The sequence below is a fragment of the Podarcis bocagei genome (genome assembly GCF_964188305.1).
Source record: "Podarcis bocagei genome assembly, chromosome: 4".
NCBI classification, from domain to species: Eukaryota; Metazoa; Chordata; class Lepidosauria; order Squamata; family Lacertidae; genus Podarcis; species Podarcis bocagei.
The window spans coordinates 44663580-44688722 of record NC_138128.1 but is presented as its reverse complement, the minus strand read 5'-3'; the positions used below and the strand labels follow the sequence as shown (position 1 = coordinate 44688722).

Below are 25143 nucleotides of genomic sequence, written 5' to 3'. Positions count from 1 at the left end.
CAGAGGATGCCTAGAAGTGGCAATGTTCTAACACATGTGATGGAAAAAAACAATTTCTGGCAATTTGAAAAACAATTTCTGGCATTTTTTTCCCTGTGTGTAAAAATATTAGGGCAATGCATAGATGTATGCCCAAACTACCATGTGATTTGAAGGGCAGAACAAAACTATGCGATACAAAGAAATGCTACTGTTTATCTCACCAGCAAGTTGTATATCATTGTGAGAAACTGGAAGACATAAGTAAATCTTGCTAGAACAATGGTATTGCAAGCTTTGGAAAGCAGGCTATTGGCAAAGCTAACAAAACCGTTGATTGAGGCAGGAAAATAAACAAAAATGATTTTATTGAATAGTGGAAGTATTTTATACTTTAGAGTAACATAGGACGTCACCATGGAATAATGAACAGGAACAAAATTACATGCGTGTATAAGTAGAACTTAATAATATTTGGCCTGCTTTGCATATAATGTAAAGCAATGCTTTGTTTAGCCTAGGTATGGTTTGTTGACATGGATGGCGCTGTGGTCTAAACCACTGAGCCTAGGGCTTGCTGATTGGAAGGTCGGCAGTTCAAATCCCCGCGATGGGTGAACGCTCATTGCTTGGTCCCAGCTCCTGCCAACCTAGCAGTTCGAAAGCACGTCAAAGTGCAAGTAGATAAATAGGTACCGTTCCGGCGGGAAGGTAAATGGCATTTCCATGCACTGCTCTGGTTTCGCCAGAAGCGGTTTAGTCATGCTAGCCACATGACCAGGAAAAACTGTCTGCGGACAAGCGTCAGCTCCCTCGGCCAGTAAAGTGAGTTGAGCGCCGCAACCCCAGAGTTGTTCGCGACTGGACTTAACTGTCAGGGGTCCTTTACCTTTACCTTTATGGTTTGCTGAACTTGCAGACCCAACCCAAGAGACTAACCATGGTTTCTTTTCGGGCTATGCTTTCATATTATGTCCATACTCTATAGCCTCACTTAACAATGCTTTGTTTTGCCACCCCACCTCACTCACCAAGTTACAAAGGCATGAGGCAAGAGCAGGTGGAGAAACAGGCCATGACTTGTTTGTTTATTGAGTTACAAATATTTATATAACATCTACATGTTACATGCATATGTGCAAGAGTGCCCCAACACTTTTTTCTTTAAAAATAAATAATTAGTTGCCATTTGCAGGAAGGGACGTTTCTCTGCTTGCCATTTCTGCATTTCACAGATTCTTCTCTGGCTTTTATTTTTTATAATAATAAAGCAAACGGTTCTCTGTTGCAAACATGTGCATAAGTCTTTTAGAATTGTATTTTAGAATTTTAACTTTTTCTTAGTAATGATGTTTCCCCAGACTTGACTGTGACTTATATTTCTGTCAGTTTTGCTTTGTAACTTTTAAAAGTTAGCAGAGTAACTGTAAGATAATGATGTCCAGCTGCATCCATTGTATTTTGGCTTATTGTGTGCTCATTGCATTACACACATGTATATTTATTACACTCCCTCCTTCTTTTCTCTGTATTTTTGTCTCTTCTGTGTTTGTGCTTCACCCTGGTAGATTTGTTGTTAGCTGATCAACATTGATCAAGAGATGTTTCTGTTAGCAGTTTCAATCCACAGTAGCAATTTTAACCTCTTACTAACGTTAAACGATAGAAGTATGTTTTAAGTTTTACATCTGATAGCTAATGACTGTAACACATCCAAATTTGCAATATGGTTCTTGTGTATACTTTATAAATGAAAGTACAACCACTGGGTTGTGAAGCTTGTTGGAGAGAGAGAGAGAGTCATGCATCTCTAAAGCAATTGCCCTATATTGCACTCTATTGTGGCTACAAAAATAGCTGTTGCATTGCTTTTTTCCAAGGCTTTCTTGAAAAAAAATCATTTTCTTTCTTGACTTCAAATATTGTAGGAAAAGTAGAAATTATACAAGTACAATACTGTTAAGTATATGTGGAGATTGTACTATAAAATCCCAAAAATGTGTCTTATTTTTCAGAGCAAACTCTGGCAGAATTAACAAATGTCTCCTAAAATGTCCCTGGTATATTTTCTAGAATGTGCCCCTTTCCTTATGGTATGGGTAACGGGTAGCTAGTTTGGCTATCTCTTTAGCTGCAAGCCATGATTTAGATTAACACTGAATTTACATTTACAAATAGTGGCAATAATTGGGTGGTGGTGGTAGAACCTTTTAGAACACAAACACTCTGCACTCTTTAAAAAGGCATAGAAAATTTTCTCTGTAATAAACAAGCTCATACACAATGCATGCACACTGTATTTTGCTGTTTCCTTTGCACCTTAGTGGCTTTCCTTTTTCTAAGAAATTCTAAGGCTTCAAGTTCAAAATCTTTGCTTAAAAATGTGATCTATAAGATGAGGCAAAAATACATATTTTTTATAACCTAAAAAGAGTGGTAGATTTTTGTGGAAAAATTAATTGCATTGATACACAATCATTTCCATTTTTTCTACCATATACTTCTTAATTATTAATATAGTTATTTAGTGTAACTGTTAAAGATAATATACATAAAGGCTCATTTCTCCTCCCCCAGTTTATTTGTCATGATTGACCAGGAGGCCTTGAGTTCATTGCATAAAAGAATGCTAGGAACGGATGAATAAAGAACCATTTTCAATATTCTGACAGTAACATATATTATAGAGAGCTAACTATTCTTTCTTTGCTTTTAGGATTTGAAAGTATTCTAGAAGGGCTGTTTGGACCTGAATTATTAAAAGATCTGAGTTTGTTTAAAGGTATTACATCTCCCCCCCCTTTTTTGCCTTGATCTGCATTTCTAATGACAAAATCAACCTCTGCTCTGCCTCTAGAAAATGTATGTTACCTTGGTGATTTGTGCTTTTTCCCTCCCCCCAGGCAATGCTCACAGTTAGTTTCATATTGGCTAAAATTACTAATGAGCATGCCTTCATCTCTGTATAACTGGCAGTGGTTTTGGTGTTGCTTAGGAAAATCAGCTTTGTGTGTAGGCAAATATTATACTTTTGTAACATTGTGGAATTAAAAGCATGACAAAATTCAAATTTATGTTTTCTGAATTTCACCAAGTGTCTTCTAAATCATGTAGTGAATTGGGAATGAGCTTTAGCCATAAGCAAGTTGTGGTCTTTATAGATATGAAGTAACGGCTTCTTCTTCTTCACAGACTTTGAGCCTGAAGGTGTTTCTGATTGGTCTTTTGATGAAAATTGTCTTTTCTGCTGTTTGAGACGAGAGAAAGTGAAGGTAACAATGCAAATATGCTCAGTCTTTTTAAAAAAAGGATTTGGGTTTTTATCTGGCTTTAGTTTGGCAAAATAGTAATGGGTAGAGGAACCTACACTTGCTTCCTTAAAGTAAAAGGACATCGAACAAAGGAAAAAGAAAAAGAAAATTGGGCAGTGGAGGTCTTTTTCTTTTACTCATTTCCTATTTAGAGGAATCTGTATTGTCAAGGGGTGCTTAAATTCTATGTTGTATGTGAAGGCAAATGGTACTCAATTCCTTCAGTGGTTGCCAACTGTGAGGTTCAGTCTATAGGAGCTACCTAGCATGTCACTTTGTCTGTGATTGCAATATAGAGTCATTTTTCCTATGTGCACTCTGTGGAGATCTATTGCTTCACTGCAATGAAGTTGTGCCATAAGAACAACAGAAAGCTATATCTGCCAGAATCTAACTTCATTGCTTGGTTGTGGTTCTTGTATAAGTATCTAGCATGCGGGTAGAGTTCAGTCTGATGGCAGCTGTTTCATTCTCCGCACACATTAATCCACAATTACCAATAGATATTATTAGCTTTGCACCTTCTTTTCTTGGCATAGTGGACTGTGTACTACATTCAGAAGCGTTTCTACTAATCTTTAAATAAGCTATGCACCTTTGTCAGTAAACTCAGGAGATACTGCAGTTACTTGCGGAGTCCAGTGTCTAGAGGAGCGACAAGTGCCTTGCTGTTTTTGGAAATATCTTCACGCTGTACACACCACCACTGTCCTTTTTTGTATCATTATTAAAGCGAGGAGAAGAAAGTATTTTGTAATCTAGGCAGATCAGAATGTGGACTGCTTGGAAAGCAGATGATAGTGACCCTAATTTTAAGTGTAGGAACAGCACTATGCTTATGGCCCTTCTCACCTCACTGCAAGTTCTCTACCTAATTCATTCTTGTTTCCATTCTGAATCCATATATGGCTATTATAGGATTAGGCGGCGCTTGAGCTGATGCATGTAGGGTACATATCCTTAAGCCTAGGGTCCAAAGTGTGCGGACTGTGGTGCCCTCAGACACTTCCTTGGTGCCTGCCAAGACCCGCTGCCCTGCCTAATATTTAATTTTAAAAAAACTGATAATTGTTTTGTTTGGGGGAAAGTTGCCTGCTTTTTCTTTGGCCTGCATTTTGTTTGTTTTGGTGTGTGTGTGTGTGTGTGTGTGTGTTTCTGTGTCCATGTAGGTGTGTTTGGCCTGTTTTTGGAGGGTCCTGGCCATTGCCTGTTCTTCTGTGAAATGGTCTTGGGGCTCATAAAGTTTGGAGACCCCTGATTTATGTCCTTATGCAGTGAATATTAATCTGTTTTCAGGACGATGGATATGAATTTGCAGTGTCCCTGTGGGTGGCGCTGTGGTGTAAACCACAAAGCCTAGGGCTTGCCGATCAGAAGGTCAGCAGCTCGAATCCCCGCGATGGGGTGAGCTCCCGTTGCTCGGTCCCTGCTCCTGCCAACCTAGCAGTTCAAAAGCATGTGCAATTAGATAAATAGTTACCGCTCTGGTGGGAAGGTAAACGGTGTTTCCGTGTGCTGCTCTGGTTTGCCAGAAGCGGCTTAGTCATGCTGGCCACATGACCCGGAAGCTGTACGCCGGTTCCCTCGGCCAGTAAAGCAAGATGAGCGCCGCAACCCCAGAGTCATCCGCAACTGAACCTAACAGTCAGGGGTCCCTTTACCTTTATCTTTACTCAGTCATGCTGATGGTATTGAACATTTTGCCTGTTAGCTCAGTTCTAAAGTTGCAGATTGTTTTTGTCCTGTGAAAAATGAATGCTAGATAAAATAAATTTAAGCTGGGTTGATATGTTACATGGCTAGTGTTACTATGCAGTTGCCATCCTAAGTTATGATTGCAATTCTCTTTTGAGCTTTGTTAAATGTATTTTCTCTCAGGTGATGGAGAGACAATTCAACAAGGCACTTAGAGACAAAAGCTCTAACAAGCATAACTTTAGGACAACATCCAATATATTCATCTGCTTGCAGAATAGGATTTCTGATTTCTTTTCTCCCCCTACTGCCTCTGTGTGCCCCCAGTATTTGCTCTGGAGAGTGTCTCAATCCTCTGAAACAGATTGGAGGTTTATAAGAGGTTGCAGGGGGAGGAGAGAAAGGAGAAGCCCTCTTGTGTGAGCACTGCATTGGATATCACTGTTAGATAATAAGACATTTGAGGAAAATCTGGAGGGATGAATGTCCTGATAAGAAAGGTGTTTCCCCCCCCAGAATATACATAAAAGAGTTTTAAAAATAGAAATATATTTGGTAGGAGCTCTATAATTAGTTTTGTATTTTAGATGAGCACAGAACACTTATTTTAAGGTAAACTGTCAGTGTAAATGTAACATTAAATATAATATGACTTTTGTTTTTCAAAAAGAAAACTTTTCCAATCTGCTTTATCCCATTTTTGGGCAAGGTTCTAGAGTGTGTGATGGCACCTCAGTTTGAGTGGAGGAGACAGATTAGCGATGCAACACTGGAAAAGGTACTATGATACATATATGGTGGAATTGTTTAAACATCAAACAGTTTTGGGAAACACTACATAACGAAATGAAAAAAATGTTCAGATATTCATTTAGGAAAACACCAGAAGGTTTTCTATTGGGAATAGTACCAGGAAGCCTAAAGGAAGAAGACAAGACCTTATATTTATAAGCAACAGTAGCCGCAAGGCTATTGATTGCGAAAAATTGGAAAAGTGGTATTGTACCGACAAAAATAGAGTGGCTTGCCAAATTATTGGAGTACTACAATATATCCTAAACAATGGGAGAAATTGGGAAGATCTCAAAAGAGAAGATAGACAGGGATTGGAAGGTGTTTAAAAGATACTTGCAAAACCATATCGAAAAATCAGAACTCCTATTAGAATAAACAAGTTCCGTTTCAAATACTGAAATATGGTAGATAACAATGTGTAATAGAAAAAGAAATATGAAATTAGGTTAAAGGTGTGTGAAAGAAAGTAATAGAAGTGGGAAGAAATTGCAACTGAGTAGATTGGAAGTCTAACACAAAGGTGGGGTGAGGGGTAGTGGATGGTGATGGGAAAAGGAATTATCTGTGGGAATGAGTGTAGGTATGTTTGAACGCTTTTAAGGATTGTATGAAATATATGCTTGTATATTTGTAATATATGTGTATTATTTTAACAATAAAATATAATTAAAAAAAAAAAAAGATCTGCCTTGCTGGGATGGGACTTGGAGGAACTCTTTAACAGCGGGTCCCTTCCTGGAGGGACAAACACAGAAGGTGGTGCTGGGGGACTTCTGTTTGATGTCTTGGCTGTTGACCTGCGGGGTTCCTCAGGGTTCTATCCTGTTATTTAACATTTACATGAAACTGCTGGGAGAGGTTTCTAGAGTTTGGGGGCTCGGTGTCACTAGTATGCTGACGACACCCAGGTCTATTTCTCCTTTCCATCTAAATCCAAGAAAGCTGCCTTGGTTCTCAAATGGTGCCTGTCATCAGTAATGGACTGGGTAACAGTGAACAAATTGAAACTGAAGACAGTAGTGGTCATTCAGAAGGCAGAACAGGGAATAGGGATTCAGGCTGTGCTGAATGGGGGTAACACTTCCTTGAAGACACAGGTTTGCAGTTTGGGTGTGCTCTTGAACTTAGCCCTGGGCCTGGATGCCCATGTCTCTGTGGGGGCAAGAAGTGCATTTGCACAGTTAAAGATTGTGTGCCAACTGTACCCCTTGATCACTGGCCACAGTGACATACTCCTTAGTTACATCCCATTTGGATTCCTGTAACACACTCTACACTTTGCAAAGTGCTCAGAAACTTCAACTGGCTCAAAGAGCTGCAGCCAGATTGGGGCCCAGGGTTGGTTATAGGAAGCATATGTCTCCCTTGCTATAACAGCTTTGCTGGCTACCAGTCTGTTTCCAGGCACAATTCAAAGTGCTGGTTACAACCTATAAAGCCCTACAGGGCCTAGGTCCAAGCTATCTGAAAGACCGTATTCCCTCATATGAACCTTCCTGGGTTCATATGAGAACTTCAGAGGAGGCTCTTCTCTCAGTTCTGCCAGCCTCACAGGTGCGCTTGGTAGGGAGCCTTCTCAGTGGCTGTTCCCAGAGTTTGGAATTCCCTCCTTAGAGAAGCTACATTGGCTCGCTCCTTGTTGTATTTCTGCCTGCAGGTGAAGAGTTCCTTGCTTCAACATGTTTTTGTGAACTGACTGTTTTAATGAAAGAGCTGATGCTGTGTTGTAATTATTGATATGATTTTAACAGATTCTATATATGTATATAGTTTTAATTCTATTGATGTTTCATTTTTTTAATGATTGTTATGTTTTTAGCAGTTCTTACTTTTATCTGTAAGCTGCCTTGAGTTCCGTCAGAGAAAAAGGCAGGGGATAAATCAATAAATACTAACATCAAGGTATCATTCTTTCTCTTTGTCAGATACAAAATATCAAAACTCTCAAAAATTTCTATTTGGCCTTAATTCCTTTTTATTATCTATATTCCTTTTACATATTTTATGGGGAAACTTGGTTTTTTTAAATTGGAATTTTATTTACAACATAACACAACCCCCCCCACCCCCACCCCACAGTGAACATAACATACAACAATACAAACAACCAAATAAAAGACTTTCTTTATCCTGTATCTGACCTCCTTATTTACTTCTTATAAATTGTGTCCTTTATGAATAATTATAAAGATTTTTCTAATTATAACTTAAATATCCACCAAGTCTCCTGCAGACATTAATCGAAACAAGTCCAGGTATGTATTTTAGGGCACTGTTTTGTGAAGTATTCTCTGCATTCCCCCCCCCCCATGCTTTTTGAAACTTGTCTAGTGTGATCTCTAATTGCCTCTGTTAATCTAGCCAGTTCAATATATTCTAAGTTTAACTTGCCATTCCTTTTTTGTTGGCACAGTTTCTTTTTTCCAGTTTTTAGCAATTAGGAACCTTGCCACTCCTGTGGCATCAAGGAATATTTTCTGATCATCTCTTGCTATGCCTGTGTCCGTTATCCCTAGTAGAAAATCTTCTGTATTTTTCATAAACATTTTGTTACGCTTATCATACACTGTGTTCCAGAAGCTTTTGATTTTTTTCACAGGTCCACCACACATGTATAAGTGTCCCCTCTGTTTTACCACACCTCCAGCACAGATTTGTTTTTGTCTTATACATTTTAGCTATTTTGGTAGGTGTTAAGAAACTTTGATGGCATGCATGAACTTGTGGTCTGTACTCCATGACCCTTTGTGCAGTTATGCCTGAGTCCACTGAGGGAAGTAGATCAGTCCCATGTCATTTTTAAGAAGCTGGATAGGGATCTGTGTGGAGTGCTCATTTTGATCCACAAGTGTCCAAGCTTAGCAGAAGTTTCCTTATTGCATATGTGGAACCTTTTTTGTACTCTTCCCTTCTCTTAGACAAGAGGCAATGATGATGCCTGTTTCACAGAGATTCTGTCATAGATCAGTGATAGGGTGTTAAGATTGTAACCAAAGTATCTGCATTGCAGATGGCTATGTTGTGCAATAATGGTGTTGCTTTGCATTGCTTTTATCATTTTTATTTATAGAAATATTTATATACTGCCAACTCATAAAATATCAAGGTGATGTACAACAGTATATACAATAAAACATAACATGCCATGAAAACTAACCCCCCCAATAGTAATTGTTAAAATGACTGGCTAATTAGGAAAGTTTAAATAACTTCATAAACCTGTCAGCATAAAAAGTTCTTCATGAGACACCCGAAAGTCATTAGCGTGGATACCTCATGAATCTGTGGTGGAAGAATATTCTACAGCATGGGCCTGGCAACACTAAATGCCCAACCTCTGGTTGAAGCCAGTTGGACCTCTGTAACTCAGGGAACAACTAATTGCTCCTCTGGATTATCTTTATGATTGAGTTTGGCTATAAGGGCTCAGGTGGTCCTTAAGGTATCCTGGACTCGAGTTGTTCATGGTTTTATATATTACCACAAGAGCCTGGAACCTGGTCCCAGTAGCAAATGGACAGCCAGTGCAGATAGTTTAGCAGAGTTCTTACATGCCATTGGCAGTTTGCCTGCACCAGCAGTCTAGCCAGTTAGTCATCCATGCCTTGTAGAATGGCATATTAGGTGTAGCTTCTGTGTATTACACTTGAGACTCTAGGATATTTAGGCTGTTCCTGGGAGTATATGGGTATGGTTTGCATAAGCTCATTCTTAGATGATGCTGGTGCCACTGATAATGTTTTTGTACAAGGTGCAGTATGCTGAATAGATTTCTTGCTGGCAACAGTTTCAGATGGTAAAGGATAGAGGTAGCAGAAAGGCAGTTTATTTGAGACAGTGGGGCAAGAGCAACATCCCAACCTCAACTCCTGAGCTTTGTCTTGTTGGCCCTGTTCCACTAATCATACAAGTGGACCACAAAATTTGGGTGCAATATTTTGTTTGTTCATGAGTTCATTGCCCAATAACATAGTTTCCAAGTGCAGTTATTGGTGTCCCCAACTGTGAAGTCCCACAGCGGATGGGGAAACTAGTTGGAGTGGTTGACAGTTCAGTGACCATTGTGGATGGAATGCGTCAGTGAATGCTCATATTCCCAGGTCATCTCTCGCTTTGTGTTCATTTTCCACCTCCCCCTGTATTTTCACTGTTGGCCATTCATTCTGTATTTTATGAGCCTACGATTTTAAGGTGTTTTAATGATTTAACTGCACACCACCATATTTTTAATGAGTTGGTAGATTATAAATAAAAATAATTATTTGGCTACATTCTAGAAGTTGGCACTTCTAGGTGAGGCGGGAATGAGGGGCCTGCCAGATCATCATGGCTGATGAGGAATGACTACTCATTGGGAAGATGTTAAACCCCATTATGGTGGCTATTGCAGCAAGGCAGTTAGTGCCTCAGATATCCCTTTGTGGGCACTGTTGCATACACATGATATGTGTGAAGTCTGCGGTGGTGCGCAGGAGAGGTGTTCCTGCGCTTGAACCACCTCCAATAGTGTCAAGTAAATGGATTAACTGCTTCAGCTCTCTCAGTTCTTCTGGTGGTTTCAAGTAGTGTGCAAAGGATTGCTTCTTCTCCAGGCTATCTTAGCTGTTTGTGTAGTACCAAGTAGGGAAGCATCCTAGCTATTGAACTATGTATGTTTTATTGTTCATTGATTGCTTGATTTTTAATTCATTTTATTGTGTTATACTCTGGTTTCAGATTATTTTATAAAGACCCATACATGCTCCTCTTGTCATTGTGGTCACCTTTTATTCTCCATCATTGAGGTGGGGTTTAGATGTTGGGAAATTTAATATTAGGGACTGTATGCATCTTTCCAGAGGAGCATATTGCACTGAAGTTACTTTTTATTTATTTAACATTTATTTTCAGTTTACTACAACAAAAGACTTCTAAGTGGTTTACAGTAGGCAGTCATAGTTTACTTTAGTCATGATTATTCTGCCGTGTATTTTCTGGTTGTGCTTATTATGCAAGAAAGGATAGTATAGAGTTGTTAGATCAAGCACTGCTAGTGCGCAGAGTGCTTGAAATCCAAGGCCTTGGTTGTTTGTGCTTGGCATTCCTTTAGTAGCTTCTCTTGGGGGCTTACCTGGGTATAAACATTTCTTGATCTTGGTGATGATCATTGGCCCATCCCTGTTCTGGGTGTATGTTAACACTTTGGTGTTAAACTGCCCTCCCCCTCCCTTGGTTACCAGTGCTGGTGCTTCGTGTTGCATCTTGTGTTTCAGCTTAAGAGTTGAAATTTCTGTTTGGCATTTGTGTCCAGAATCCTAATGCAAATCCTAGCATGGCTTGAGGGCACATGTTGCAACAGCCTTGCTGAAGCTAAAGTAGGATTGGTTCTGGCCAGTGCCTGATTGGGAAAGCACTTGGGAACCCTATCTATGCACTGTTGAATTGCCTTGTGGAAGAAAGTATGACATGAATAAATACTGTAGAATTCCTTCAGAAAGTCAGAACTCACAAATGTTCTATTTTTCTTTGTTTTCTGTAGCACTTTTTATCAGCACCCTGTTATCCTTGGGTTTGTGTACAGTACATTTTCACTAAAGTTTCGCATCGCCAAGTTCTTTCTTGTGATCCTACGTATTGTGGTTCTATAGGTCAAGAGTGGTGTAAGCCCTTGCTGTCATCTGGATACATGAGATATCCTTCACTGTTGTTTTTTTGTACCAAGGTTTGCTGGGGCTACATAATACCCTACCTAGCCTTAGTCTGAGGGTGGTTGATGTTTTAGAACTGCTGAGCATATTGTGTTTTGTGTTATTAGCCTATGTTTGACAGTGTGCTATACACCAGCACACAGGGTGGTTCATTCCTTGAAGACATTTGCTGCCTAACTGTAATTGATCCACTTCTTTATTCCTTCCTTACAATTGCTTTTCGATCCATTTTTGTCCTTCACCGCTATAACACCATATTCAGTTGGCATATGTGGACAGCAGCAACCCTATTCAATGAAGCCAGTGTTACTGAAAGTATTTTTTTAAAAGTGCCATGAGTTCTTTACTGATATATACTAACATTAGATACCTTGTTCTATGCAAGGTATTTTTTTACCTGTAAGGAAAGGATGGATTTTCAGACAAAGCAGAATAAAGTAGGGTCTTAAAATTCATGTGTTTCAAAAATTGAATCAAACAGGCAGCAAGGTAAACTAAATTGTGCCAAGAAAAAAATAAAATTATTTCGCCTTTATAAATTATGCATAGGTTGAAGAGCTTAAGCCATGCTGCTTATTTTGCATAATTCTGGCAAGGACTTATGTGGGATATTAAGGGTATAAGTTGCCTGAAGCACTTGGGAGAGTGCTTCTTAAGACATGCTAGACACTTTACCTCATACCCAACCTCTTAACGGGCACTGATCATATATTTTAAAGTCCTTTCTTTTTCTTTGTTCCCATTGTGTGTGTGTGTGTGTTTTGAAGGGCAATGTTTTGATGACTTTTTGGATTAAGAACCTAAAAATGGATCTGTCCATTCAGTTGTGCTCAGCATTCTGTTTCCAACAGTGGTGAATAATAACTAGAAAGCTCAGGAACAGAACAGAATGATAATGGGTGTCTCCTGTTGTTTCAGTTCTAGACTTTAATTCTGAAGGGTATGTTGCTTCTTGAACATGAGCATAACATTTAAGTACTGTGTCTAATACTCATTGATAGGTTTATATTTACTAGAATCCATCTTGTCTTATAGAAATTTCATGTTATTTATATATTGTGTGGGGTGAAATAATTATTTATGACAACCTACAAATGGAAAGAGGTGTTTTTCCCCCTCCACTTACCGTATTTTTCGCCCCATAAGACGCACCGGCCCATAAGACGCACCTAGATTTTAGGGGGGGAAATGAAGGAAAAAAATTTTATTTCCCCCCCAGGTGCGCTGCGCTACACCAGGAGCTTGGGGCGTGCGGAGCTCAGCGCGCCCCAAGCTTCTGCGTGCCGGCAAGGTCTCCGCTAGCGTGGGAGAGCCGGCGCCTCTCCCAGGGCTAGCGGACCCCTGCGCTAATCCAGAAGCTTGGGGCGTGCTGAGGTCAGCGCGCCCCAAGCTTCTGCATGCCGGCAAGCAGTCCGCTGCCGCCCCAAGCCTCCCGCACCCGGCGGGACCTCCTGCCGGGTGCGGGAGGCTTGGGGCGGCAGCGGACTGCTTGCCGGCATGCAGAAGCTTGGGGCGCGCTGACCTCAGCACGCCCCAAGCTTCTAGGTGCGCGCAAGCAGTCCGCTGCCGCCCCAAGCCTCCCGCACCCGGCGGGACCTCCTGCCGGGTGCGGGAGGCTTGGGGCGGCAGCGGACTGCTTGCCGGCATGCAGAAGCTTGGGGCGCGCTGACCTCAGCACGCCCCAAGCTTCTAGGTGCGCGCAAGCAGTCCGCTGCCGCCCCAAGCCTTGCGCACCCTGCCTTCAGGGCGCCCGACGCTCCGAGAAGCAGGCTGCTATCCGCAGCCTAGGCAACCCTGTGGGACCTCCCACAGGGCTGCCTGGGCTGCGGAATGGTTCCCGAAGCGTCGGGCGCTCTGCCTTCAGGGCGCTCGACGCTGCGAGAAGCAGGCTGCTATCCGCAGCCTAGGCAGCCCTGTGGGACCTCCCACAGGGCTGCCTGGGCTGCGGAATGGTTCCCGAAGCGTCGGGCGCTCTGCCTTCAGGGCGCTCGACGCTGCGAGAAGCAGGCTGCTATCCGCAGCCTAGGCAGCCCTGTGGGACCTCCCACAGGGCTGCCTGGGCGGCGGAATGGTTCCCGAAGCGTCGGGCGCTCTGCCTTCAGGGCGCTCGACGCTGCGAGAAGCAGGCTGCTATCCGCAGCCTAGGCAGCCCTGTGGGACCTCCCACAGGGCTGCCTGGGCGGCGGAATTGTTCCCGAAGCGTCGGGCGCTCTGCCTTCAGGGCGCCCGACGCTCCGAGAAGCAGGCTGCTATCCGCAGCCTAGGCAACCCTGCGGGACCTCCCACAGGGCTGCCTGGGCGGCGGAATTGTTCCCGAAGCGTCGGGCGCTCTGCCTTCAGGGCGCCCGACGCTCCGAGAAGCAGGCTGCTATCCGCAGCCTAGGCAACCCTGTGGGACCTCCCACAGGGCTTCCTGGGCGGCGGATATTTTCCTGAAGCCTGGAGAGCGAGAGGGGTCGGTGCGCACCGACCCCTCTCGCTCTTCAAGCTTCAGCGAAAGTCTGCATTCGCCCCATAAGACGCACCCAGATTTTCCCTTCATTTTTGGAGGGGAAAAAGTGCGTCTTATGGGGCGAAAAATACGGTATTTTGTTACATCAAACCTAGGGTGAGCACACCATCTTGTCATTCTCTTCACTATAGTACAAGAGAGACTACCGAGCATTTATTTTCATTTCCATCTATAACATTCAGAACTTTAGGAACTACTTACATGTGCTCCCATAGTTAAAGCAATATTTTAAAGGCTGTGACCTTCATTATCATTTTTGCACCTTTACTACTTCTGTGATACCTTTTGGAGATACTCACTTGCCAGTATGGTTTAACAGCTGCATAATGTCACTGGGTTGAGATGGTTAGACTATTGGAAAGAGTTGCGTATGGATAACATCAAACTACAATTTTTCTTTATTTTGGATCCAGCAGCAGATGTCCTCATCCTGCATAAATACCTACTGACTATTTTGGATAAGAATTAATCAACAGGGATTTAATGGAGACAGGGTGAAATTCCTGTTGAATGTAATCACACTCTTAAAGAACCTGGTTTGCTGCTTGGCAATATCTTTTGAATCCAGGTTTCTTCTTGGAAAGGCCAGGTGGCAACCATGGCCAGGAGTGCTATCTAGTGGTTGCATATGGAAAGTAGGAACTTTGTACAGTGGTGCCCCGCAAGACGAATGCCTCGCAAGACAAAAAACCCGCTAGACGAAAGGGTTTTCCATTTTTCAATGCGCTTCGCAAGACGAATTTCCCTATGGGCTTGCTTCGCAAGACGAAAACGTCTTGCGAGTCTTGCGATTTCTCCCCCCCCTTTCTAAGCCGCTAATAGCCTTTTAGCCACTAAGCCGCTAAGCCTTTAATAGCTGCTAAACCGCTAATAGCGCTAATTCGCTATTTCGCTAATAGGGTTGCTTCGCAAGACGAAAAAACCGCTAGACGAAGAGACTCGCGGAACGGATTATTTTCGTATTGCGAGGCACCACTGTAACTGTTTCCTGTATTAATGATTTTACAGACGGCTGTGCTTGATGTGGGATTTCTTTTAAGGAGGTCTATTTCAGATGTAAAGTTCCCAATTTCTTAAATAGGGGTAAGAGTATTAACAAACTGAATTTCATTGTGTGCTGATGACTGGGTTCTCAGACAGTCATTTTTTCATAAAATCTTGACTCTGGAGATTTAAGTTCAACTTTGACAGAAAATGGATAGGTTACCTACATGCCTAACTGGGCGTGTGATTTGACCTCAGTGTTGATCAGTTTCCTTAGCTACTTTGCATGTACTCTCCCTAAATATAGCTTATGAGTAGTGTGGTAGAGATTTTGATGGAAAGGGACTTTTAGGTGGGTGGGAGGAGAAAAATGAAGTAGTTTTTTTGGAGGGCATGAAAAAGTGGTAAAATTTTCAAGACTGGGGCGCAGAACTTAGTAGTAAAAGCAGCAGTGGCAACATAATCCCCCCACATATTTTCCTTGAACCAATTTTCCCCTGCCCCTTCACATAATGTAGAGTTGCAATCAGCAGCCAGGCAGGTTGCCATTCCTCCACACCCCCCCCCCCATGGCCTTGGTTGGAACAACCCTGTGTTTGATCAGTTTGGAGTGAAAATTTTGAGTACTTTTCCTTATATGGTAAATTTTATTAAATAATGAAAAGATGGTTCTGCCTTTCTTGTTTTGTATTTAATATTGTGACTTTGTAGTTGCATTCATCATTTAAGATGAATTAAGATCCTGAATATTTTTACTCAGATGTAGCTGCCACTGAGTTTAGTGGAAACTGCTTCTTAATAAATGTGCAGCCCTAAATGTTAAGCAGTGAGAGATGGCTGACAAATTCCGACATATATTCCAAATTGTATCAGATCAAACTGTATCACTGTCTTTACAGTGAGCAGTTTTTTTAAAGTCAGCATAAAAAAGAAGAGGTGTTTATATTTTTACATTTGTGTTAAATATTTTTCATAGGAACACTTAGTCAGTCTGGATGAGCCAGCTTTGGAAGTTGGGCACCAAGCTCTGCTTAGACAAGAGCAAGCGAAAATCATTCGGTTCGAGAGGCAAGCGGAAGAATTTATCCATGCAGTCTTTTATCGAAAAGGTTGGTCATGATGAAAGAATGAAATCAATACTCTAACTGGCTTGCATGCTTGGCTAACTGATCTTTTTAAAATACTTTTTTTGAGATAGCCATGTATTATTTCCATAGAATCTCAAGGTTTTTTGTCTGTACAAAGAATCTATAAAAGGACACTGGTTGACACCTTTAAATACAGTGGTACCCCGCAAGACGAACGCCTCGCAAGACAGAAAACCCGCTAGACGAAAGGGTTTTCCGTTTTGGAGGCGCTTCGCAAAACGAATTTCCCTATGGGCTTGCCTCGCAAGACGACAGCCCATAGGGAAATCTCCGGGACAGCGGGGAAGCGCAGCGCGTCTTCCCCACTGTCCTCGGACCTCCTCCCTCCGCGCGGCATCGGAACGAAGCTCCGATGCCGGGCGGGGGGGGGCGCCTCCTCCCGCCGCGCGGCATCGGAACAAAGCTCCGATGCCGGGCGGGGGGAACGCCTCCTCCCGCCGCGCGGCATCGGAACAAAGCTCCGATGCCGGGCGGGGGGGGGCGCCTCCTCCTCCCCCCCGCGCGGCATCGGAACGAAGCTCCGATGCCGGGCGGGGGGGGGAAGCCTCCTCCCCCCCCGCGCGGCATCGGAACGAAGCTCCGATGCCGGGCGGGGGGGGGGGGAAGCCTCCTCCCCCCCGCGCGGCATCGGAACGAAGCTCCGATGCCGGGCGGGGGGGGGGAACGCCTCCTCCCGGCGCGCGGCATCGGAACGAAGCTCCGATGCCGGGCGGGGGGGGAACGCCTCCTCCCGCCGCGCGGCATCGGATGGCTTTCCTGAAGACTTGGGGTGGGAGGAGGGTTTTCCTTCCCACCGCCAACATTCAGAATGCTGTTCTGAATGTTGGCGGTGGGGAGGAAAAACCCTCCTCCCACGCAAGCCCCGGGAACAGAGGGAAAGCGCTGCGCGCCTTCCCCTCTGTTCCCGTACCTGTCCTGAAGGCTTGTGGTGCGGAGAAAAGCCCTTCTCTGCACCGCCAGCCTGGCAAGCGGTTTCCCTAGGAACGCATTAATTGATTTTCAATGCATTCCTATGGGAAACCGTGCATCGCAAGACGAAAAAACCGCAAGACGAAGAGACTTGCGGAACGAATTAATTTCGTCTTGCGAGGCACCACTGTATATCTTGCACCCGACATGCTTCCCCAGCACTTCCCAGAGGCCCAACAATTACCTGGTTTTCAGGCATTCGTGAAGTGCTGCATACAGGGAAGAACAAGACTTTTGAACTATCTCCTGAGTGCTCTGACTCCTGTGGCCCAGTGTTGATGTATCAATCCGCTGGTGTTATTGTGATGTTAAATGATTGACATTTGGGCAATCCTACCCACCTGTTAGAAGTTGGCTCACAGAGTTGAGGGAAGATAAAGTTCTGTCCCACTGGGCCCGAAAGGCTCACCACCCTCTGGGTAGTTTGTGCTCTAAATTTTGTCTCCATGCAGCGGTGCCATGTGCTTTTTTTCTAGAAAAAGAGGTGCCATGAACACTTCTCTTTTTCTCTTATAATGGCAGACACACCCACCTGGAACTGAGTTCTGGTGCGTTCTAGCTGAAAAAAAAGCCCTGGTAGTGCCCAGCTGGACTGGTGGGAAGAGAAGAATTTTGGGGAGTTACTAATAATAGCATTTACACAGCAGAGTTTGTGTTCAAAGTACTGCACATATATTATCTCAGAACCAGTAAATAGGCAAATATTATATCCATGTGGTTGTGGGGAAGGTAAGAGGAATTGTGGATTTAAGATGGCGTGTCTAATTCTACCTAGAGACTTTTGACTAAGATGAGATTCACATTGATAATTTATTAGTTCGTTCTCTTTAGCTCAGCTTATTTTGGTTGGCAGATTATTGTAGACCTAGAATTCTATCTGGGGACATACATAGGGTCTCTGTCTTATGTTGGCAAAGGGCTGTTATACTGGAGGTGATTCTTTAAACCTCTGTACAAAGAAATACATGCTTAATTTGCCTCCCTCTTCCCATTTCAGCATTGAAGAAATTATTTCATTCTTGTGAATGTATTATATCATTTTTAATTCTCTGTGTTAAAAATTGGGCATTGTGATCTTAAGGAGCTGGTGCAGACATAGTGGCTCTTTTAAATGCAGTTAAGAGAGGGAGCTGTAGGGAATGGGTGCACAATTCTGTAAGTTGCTTCAGATTTTGAAGATGCAATTAAGAGAGCCCCTGATGTAAGATCTGTGCCTTTTTATTGTCTTGCACTTGCACGTTAAAATATTGTAGCTTTTTTTAATTAAAAAAACACACAACCCTCACTATCGGAAGTTGTCTTGCTTTAAAATTTGTTCTACATAAAACTTCCTTCTTATTTATTTTATTTTATTTTACCATTTAGACAGTCATAGGGTCTCTGACCCCAACATTCCCCTAGTGGCCCGTGAGATCATGCAGCGGATGATTCGACAGTTTGCTGCTGAATATACCTCAAAAACTAGCTCTACTCAGGACTCCAGCTCGCCCAATAGCACAAAGAACCAAAGCCTGCTGAAAGCATCTCTGGTAGCCTCATCCCCTGTGGGTGCAACGGCTCAAAATCCTGTGCTCAGCAAACTTCTCATGGCTGACCAGGACTCGCCCTTGGACCTCACTGTCAGAAAGTCTCAGTTGGATCCTAGCGAACAAGGTATGCCACATTTCTGTTCATAGCCCCTTGCAACCATTTGCAATTTGCTGGCCATTAATGACTAAGTAAATCATAGAACGGAAAGAAGAGAGGCATGGATTGATTAGTAGTGCATAAGGGAATGGAGAAAAGCTGTGCTGAAAATGGTGCGAAAGTGCTAACAGCTATATGCCCTCATTTTATTAAGCATATTCCAGATGGATGCTGGGTCTGCCAGAAAAGAAACTTACTCTCTGGGAAATTTACTTATGCTGAATTAATGGGTTTGATAGTGTACTTCCAGCCTCCATGTAGTGAATTGTGCCTGTAATCACACTTGGCAAGTATTTTGGCAATTTGCTCATAAGCAGAATGCCTGTAATTGGAGCTGAATACTCAAATTGTCTTACAGCAGCCGCTTAGTAAAGGCTGTTTTATTTACTTAAAATATAGTCCTTCATGTCAATTGTAACTTTCTTTGTGTGTTTATTTCTTTGTGTGTGACATCTTTTAAGTATGTGGTATCCTACATGTTGGGACGCGGGTGGCGCTATGGGTTAAACCACAGAGCCTAGGACTTGCCAATCAGAAAGTCGGCAGTTCGAATCCCCGCGATGGGGTGAGCTCCCGTTGCTCGGTCCCTGCTCCTGCCAACCTAGCAGTTCAAAAGCACGTCAAAGTGCAAGTAGATAATAGGTACTGCTCTGACGGGAAGGTAAACGGCATTTCCGTGCGCTGCTCTGGTTCGCCAGAAGCGGCTTAGTCATGCTGGCCACATGACCCGTAAGCTGTACGCCGGCTCCCTCGGCCAATAAAGCGAGATGAGGGCCGCAACCCCAGAGTTGGTCATGACTGGGCCTAATGGTCAGGGGTCCCTTTACCTTTACCCTACACATAAGAGTGTGTCTTCTGGTGAAGGGCTTTAAACAAGATCCACAGATTTTGACTGACCTTGGTAGCCAGGAACCAGTTGTGGTTATCACTGACCCTGTTCTCCACCTGTTCTTCTGACATGCAAAGGAGATTTGGTGCAGGGTCAGGACCTTGTGGCTTGTGTCATTCTGAGCCCCAGAAGCATTAGCACTTCTCACTGGTTCCAGGTGATTCTGAAGTCTAGGGCAAAGTCAAACAATAGACTTCACCTTTCCCCCAAGTTTCAGCCTTAGTTAAATTACTGTAACCGCCTCACCAGACTTTGGAAATACTGATGCTCCGTCCAGTGTCAGGTGAAATCAACGCTTTTTGGGTGTTCTAGAAGAAAGATGGAATTTTGTTCCTGACCTTCTGGAACACTTGGAAGCAGAGGAACTTCTCATTGATTCCAGATGTAGGTTTCCCACAGGCATCAGATTAGCCACTGTGAGAACAGGATGCTTGACTTAATGGGTCATTGACCTGATCCAGGAGGCTCTTACATTCTTCCAAAGTCCCGAACATCATCAGAGATGAGCCCCACCTTTCTCATCTTATGCTGGAGGTAGCAGGTGGTTGCCAGCATCTTAAGATATGGTAACTGCATTTGTCAACCTCTGATTGTGGTGCTTATGTTAAAAGAAAACCTTGGTGTTGACCAAGTGCTTTTGAAAGAGCAAATGCAAGGTTGAAGCAGTTGAATATTTTGTTCTTTTCCCTTGGAAGTGAACATATACACAGTACTTTTAATGGACCTGAAGAATTTTGCCCTTCATCTTACATTATAATGTATGTTTATTTTAATGCATTCTAGAGACAAGAGAAATCCATAAGCTATTGAAAGCAGTTGCCTGCCCTAAAGTTGGATTATTTTGTATGCCACTTGGACTTTGCTGAAAAGTCAATACATATGTGTTAGAAAATAAAGCACTTTAAAATATTATTGTCTAGCATTTTCTTTTTAGCTTTCTTAAAAACCTTAAGAAATTTTCACATACAGCTTAAGCAACTTGTCCATTTTCTAAATCATTACAGTTAGGTAATCTACAGTGGAATCTGATACATGTTTACTAAATAAAATCCCACTGTGTTCGATTGTGCTTTCTCCTAAGGGAGTGTGCATCCAATTCCCACTTTAAACCTGTAACTGCTTTGTTTTCATAGAAAGCTGAAAAATCCATTCATTCTTTCCATTCTGGTATTTCTTGAAAACGTAATTTGTTTGCCCACTTGCCTTTCTGGTCTCAAGGCTACATATACCTATTCCTGTAGCATTTCCTCATATAATTTACCAGAGAGAGTTCCACATATATACAGAATCCACTAGCTTTTAAACACTTTCTTAAGATATTGAACCAAAAACTTGACCCACTAGAAATAATGTCTAACCGACAAATACTGTTATTACTTAAGTCTTAATGTAATGCAAATTAGAATTAATCTTTGTCACAGGTTGATGTTGTTGAGTCACACTTAATTTCGTTAGCTACTGTAAGCCTCAAATCCTTGTAAGCATGCATAGCTGGCTATTCTCCACTTCTGCATGTTATTTCATATGTGTAAAACTTCACCTACACCAGACACAGATGAAAAGTGATAGTGAAAAGGATTGTGAATCTCTACCTTGGAAGTATAACATGGGTCTTCTAGTTGGTTTTCTCGCAGAACCAAAGAAGTATTTAATTGGACAAGGTGTAACGAAGTACTGCCCCATCTCTCTATTAATAAGTAGACCTTTTTCAGACCTTACTCTGGCCCCTTAAATTGCAAAAATACATGTTGAAAAACTAAATATTCTTTATTGTTAAACAGTATAGATGATCTTGAAATTTAGGTTTGCTTTAAATAACATTGCTTTGAATAATTGTGAACTTTTCCATTTCTGTGAGCCAAATAGTACATTTTACCATATAAAGGCATGGACAGCAAATATTAACAAACCTCATTAACTGTACTAATAATGTAGTTACAAACAGACTTGAAACAGTTCCAAAACTGTTTTGATGGAGGAGAGAACAGAAAGATTTAGATTCATAATAAAGTTCTGGATAAGAGTCTTAAAGGTGGTCTGTACAACCATAGCTTGTTACTTGTTTGCTAGAAAAGGAGACACTGTTTCACTGAGCTGCAGTTGCTAAAAAGTGAGTTCCTGTGTGCATTAGAAGTTGCTGTATACTCCATATGCTGGGAATGGAGTTGGATCCCTTGAGAGTTTAGGTGTTATATGAAACACAGCAATAATTCATTGAGAATCTACCCAGCTTATTAAGAAAAAGAAGAGAGAATCTATCCTGCTTGTAGGATGCGGGCATCTGTAAATTTACACGTTGGCAAATTGTCTGGTAACTACACTTTCCACCACTTACCCTTCCTCTTTCCCACTGGCTACCTCTTAAAAGTTGTTAGTAATAACAAGTAATAATAATAATAATAATAATAATAATAATAATAATAATAATAATAATAATAATAATTTATTATTCATACCCCGCCCATCTGGCTGGGCTTCCCCAGCCACTCTGGGCGGCGTCCAAAAGAATATTAAAATACTATAATACATCAAACATTAAAAGCTTCCCGAAACAGGGCTGCCTTCAGATGTCTTCTAAAAGCCTGGTAGTTGTTGTTCTCTTTGACATCTGGTGGGAGGGTGTTCCACAGGGAAGGCGCCACTACCGAGAAGGCCCTCTGCCTGGTTCCCTGTAACTTGGCTTCTCGCAGTGAGGGAACTGCCAGAAGGCCCTCGGTGCTGGACCTCAGTGTCCAGGTAGAACGATGGGGGTGGAGACGCTTGTTACCTTCCAGAATTGTGCAGCTTTTAAGAATGTTTATACTTAAGCTTCATGGGAGATAGGCAGTAAGTAGTCTTTGTGTAGAAAAAATGATTGCATCAAGCTTACTAGTTAGTCTTCCACTAATGGCTAACAATTAACTTATAAATGCAAAATATATTATTACATGACTTTTAAAAAATCCAGTCACATAACTTTCTAGCATCTTCTTTACTGCCTTGGAACATGCAAGGCTAGCATTGCTGAACTAGTTATCTCTGTTCTAACTGAATAGCTCATGGACTGAGTATCTGGACTGCAGCACTTTTTAAAAAGCAAGAATAGTGGTAGCCAAAGTGGTGCACTCCAGATATTGTGGGGTACAACTCTCATTACCCCAGCCAACATGGCCAGTGGTCAGGGATAATAGAAGTTGTAGTCTACAGCATTTGGAGAGTGCCCTGTAAGCTATCCCATTAAATTGTATTGTTTTTGCTAAATTTAAAGATGGAATATAAATATATTAAATAAAATGAAGTGTACCCAGAAAATACTTAATATGAAAGCTGCAGTTTGTTTGCAATAATAATTGTAAGGCAATAAATTCTCCACTCTTGCTCCTATTTGTAGTACCTGAATTAAACACTTGTTGAGTTTTCTTTTATGGGTACATGAACTTCGGTTCTGCTTGTTAAGATGTTTTTTTCTTTCCTGTTCTCCTTTGTGTCTTACTTGAAACTATCAATACATTGACTACATCTTAATGAATGTATGGTGGATAACAAGAAGTATACATGCTCAAAAAGAAGTAACTTGATCCACTTTTCAGACATTATGAAGTATATACAGAGAACTATGTTTTGAAATTAACTTGCATTCTATGCTCTCAGATATAATGTGTTCATACTGTTTAATCTACCATTAATATTTTATTGAATGAAAGTCATCATATCGATATGTCCTTAACAAAACAAAATAAAGAAAATAAAATAATGGCTGATATGTCAAGAGACTTTGGTTGAGGTTCAGTAGGAAGTTCCAAAGCAACCCAGGATTAACTGAGACAGCGTTTCAGCCATAAAAACTTACCAAGTTGTATGTTTGTGTGTGTTTAGTTTTATTAATTTCTTCCTATTCTCAAGTAATTCTCATGTCTCTGCAGACGGAGTACTTGATCTGTCCACTAAGAAAAGTCCATGTGCAGGCAGCGCCTCCTTGAGCCATTCACCTGGCTGCTCCGCTACTCCTGGGAATGGGTAAGGGAAATTATTAGTATTTTTAAGCTAAAACCCCCCTCAAGTTATTTGCATAACAACAAACTGAGGGTCAAATTCTTCCTTATTGCTTCCACAGACAGGGTTGATTTAACCCTTCAGAGTATAATTACATCTTGTTAAAACACCTTCTTCCAATCCTTAAATATGAAGTCAACTGAAAAATTAATTCCATTTCAGGAATACTTTGGTTTTGTACCTGATATATGAAATGTAGAGCTATGATCTTTCAACCTTTTAAAAATTTGACTATTTTGACTTTGTTCACATGCTCAGCCACACCTGTGCATTTGACTATGGGAGCATTGGGCCTATGAGGGGGCTAACAACTTGGCAGGGGTTATGTTGGGTGCCAGTTGTATGAACAACCATTTCCCCTTGAAGCTTATACAAATGACTACTGCAGTTTTCATGATTGTAGAGAGTCAAAAAGTTTTATCACAATGCAGTTTCAGTGGCTTCATGTATGGGGGTATCAGGTCATACAACCAGTGGCTGCACATGATCTTTGTTGGGTTGTGAACCTTTGGTAGTTCCATGCACATCCCACAGGTGATCACATGAGGCTTGATAAGTATCTGAACCCGATCTCAGCCTTTGATAGGATGGGATGATGGCTGCCTAGTTTGAATAGATCAGCAAACCAAACAGTGTTTCCTTTAGTAGTCAGAATGACTAGACAAGGCCACTAAAGTAAAGATAGTGGTTGAGCAAGAATTGTAAAATATTTGTTAGGATTTTTTTTTTTTTTTGTATAACCTACTATTATAGTACAGTGCTATAATTCCATTTGTTTTCTAATGGCTCATTAGATATATGACAGATTTGTAATTACTTACCTTGGAGCTGTTTCCAAGATGAATACTCAATAATTCAAACATTCCAAATACTATACTATTATTAGACTAGTAGACAGTTTCTGGGTGCAAATTTTTTTGGGTGAAGGTTATACAATCCCATCAACTTTGTATTTTTGTTGCATGTGCTGATAGGGAGAAGATACATGAGAATAAAGAAATTTGGGGTGATACTTTAAAATGCTGCGATAGAATACATTTTTTGTATAATTTTAAAGCTAATCAGCCTTTAGAATATTAAGCGGCTGAATATAGATGTGGAATTACATAATCTTCAAGTTGCTGGACTTCTAGTGATATAAAAATAACCATTGTTGACAGTCACTGACTTATAACTGCAAAAGAGACATTTAAATTCCTCACAACATGGATATATTACTTAACCCTGTATGTCAGAACTCTAAATACTGTCTTGTGAAGGAGAATATCAATTTCTGTTCCCTTTCTGAATATTCTAACAGGTTCTGTGCATTTAAAACAAAAAAGTGTTCCTACATGGCTGACTGAAAGCATCTTCAAGAGATCAGCATGTGTTTCTGCTTTGTACTGTTAAGTTAAATGCCAGTTAACTATTGCCCTTTGTCTTTCAAAGTGCTAGTTCAGGCTTCCTCAAACTC

At 41.7% G+C, this 25143-nt stretch overlaps 1 protein-coding gene and 1 long non-coding RNA gene across 2 annotated transcripts in view; one reads left to right on the top strand and one right to left on the bottom strand.

Moving 5' to 3' along the window:
- The window catches only part of LCOR (ligand dependent nuclear receptor corepressor), a 58266-nt gene that overhangs the window by 21810 nt on the left and 11313 nt on the right, over nucleotides 1-25143 (top strand). Inside the window, exons 2-6 of the mRNA XM_081192256.1 lie at nucleotides 2696-2761; nucleotides 3172-3251; nucleotides 15940-16072; nucleotides 18446-18733; nucleotides 23558-23651. Coding sequence (XP_081048382.1) covers nucleotides 2696-2761; nucleotides 3172-3251; nucleotides 15940-16072; nucleotides 18446-18733; nucleotides 23558-23651 — 661 coding nt within the window. The remainder of the gene's footprint in view (nucleotides 1-2695; nucleotides 2762-3171; nucleotides 3252-15939; nucleotides 16073-18445; nucleotides 18734-23557; nucleotides 23652-25143) is intronic.
- Nucleotides 12475-15527, bottom strand: LOC308584822. The gene is made up of 3 exons (XR_014007037.1): nucleotides 14953-15527; nucleotides 14051-14621; nucleotides 12475-12588 (listed from the first exon to the last, which is right to left on the bottom strand). It is a non-coding gene; the product is annotated as an uncharacterized lncRNA (long non-coding RNA).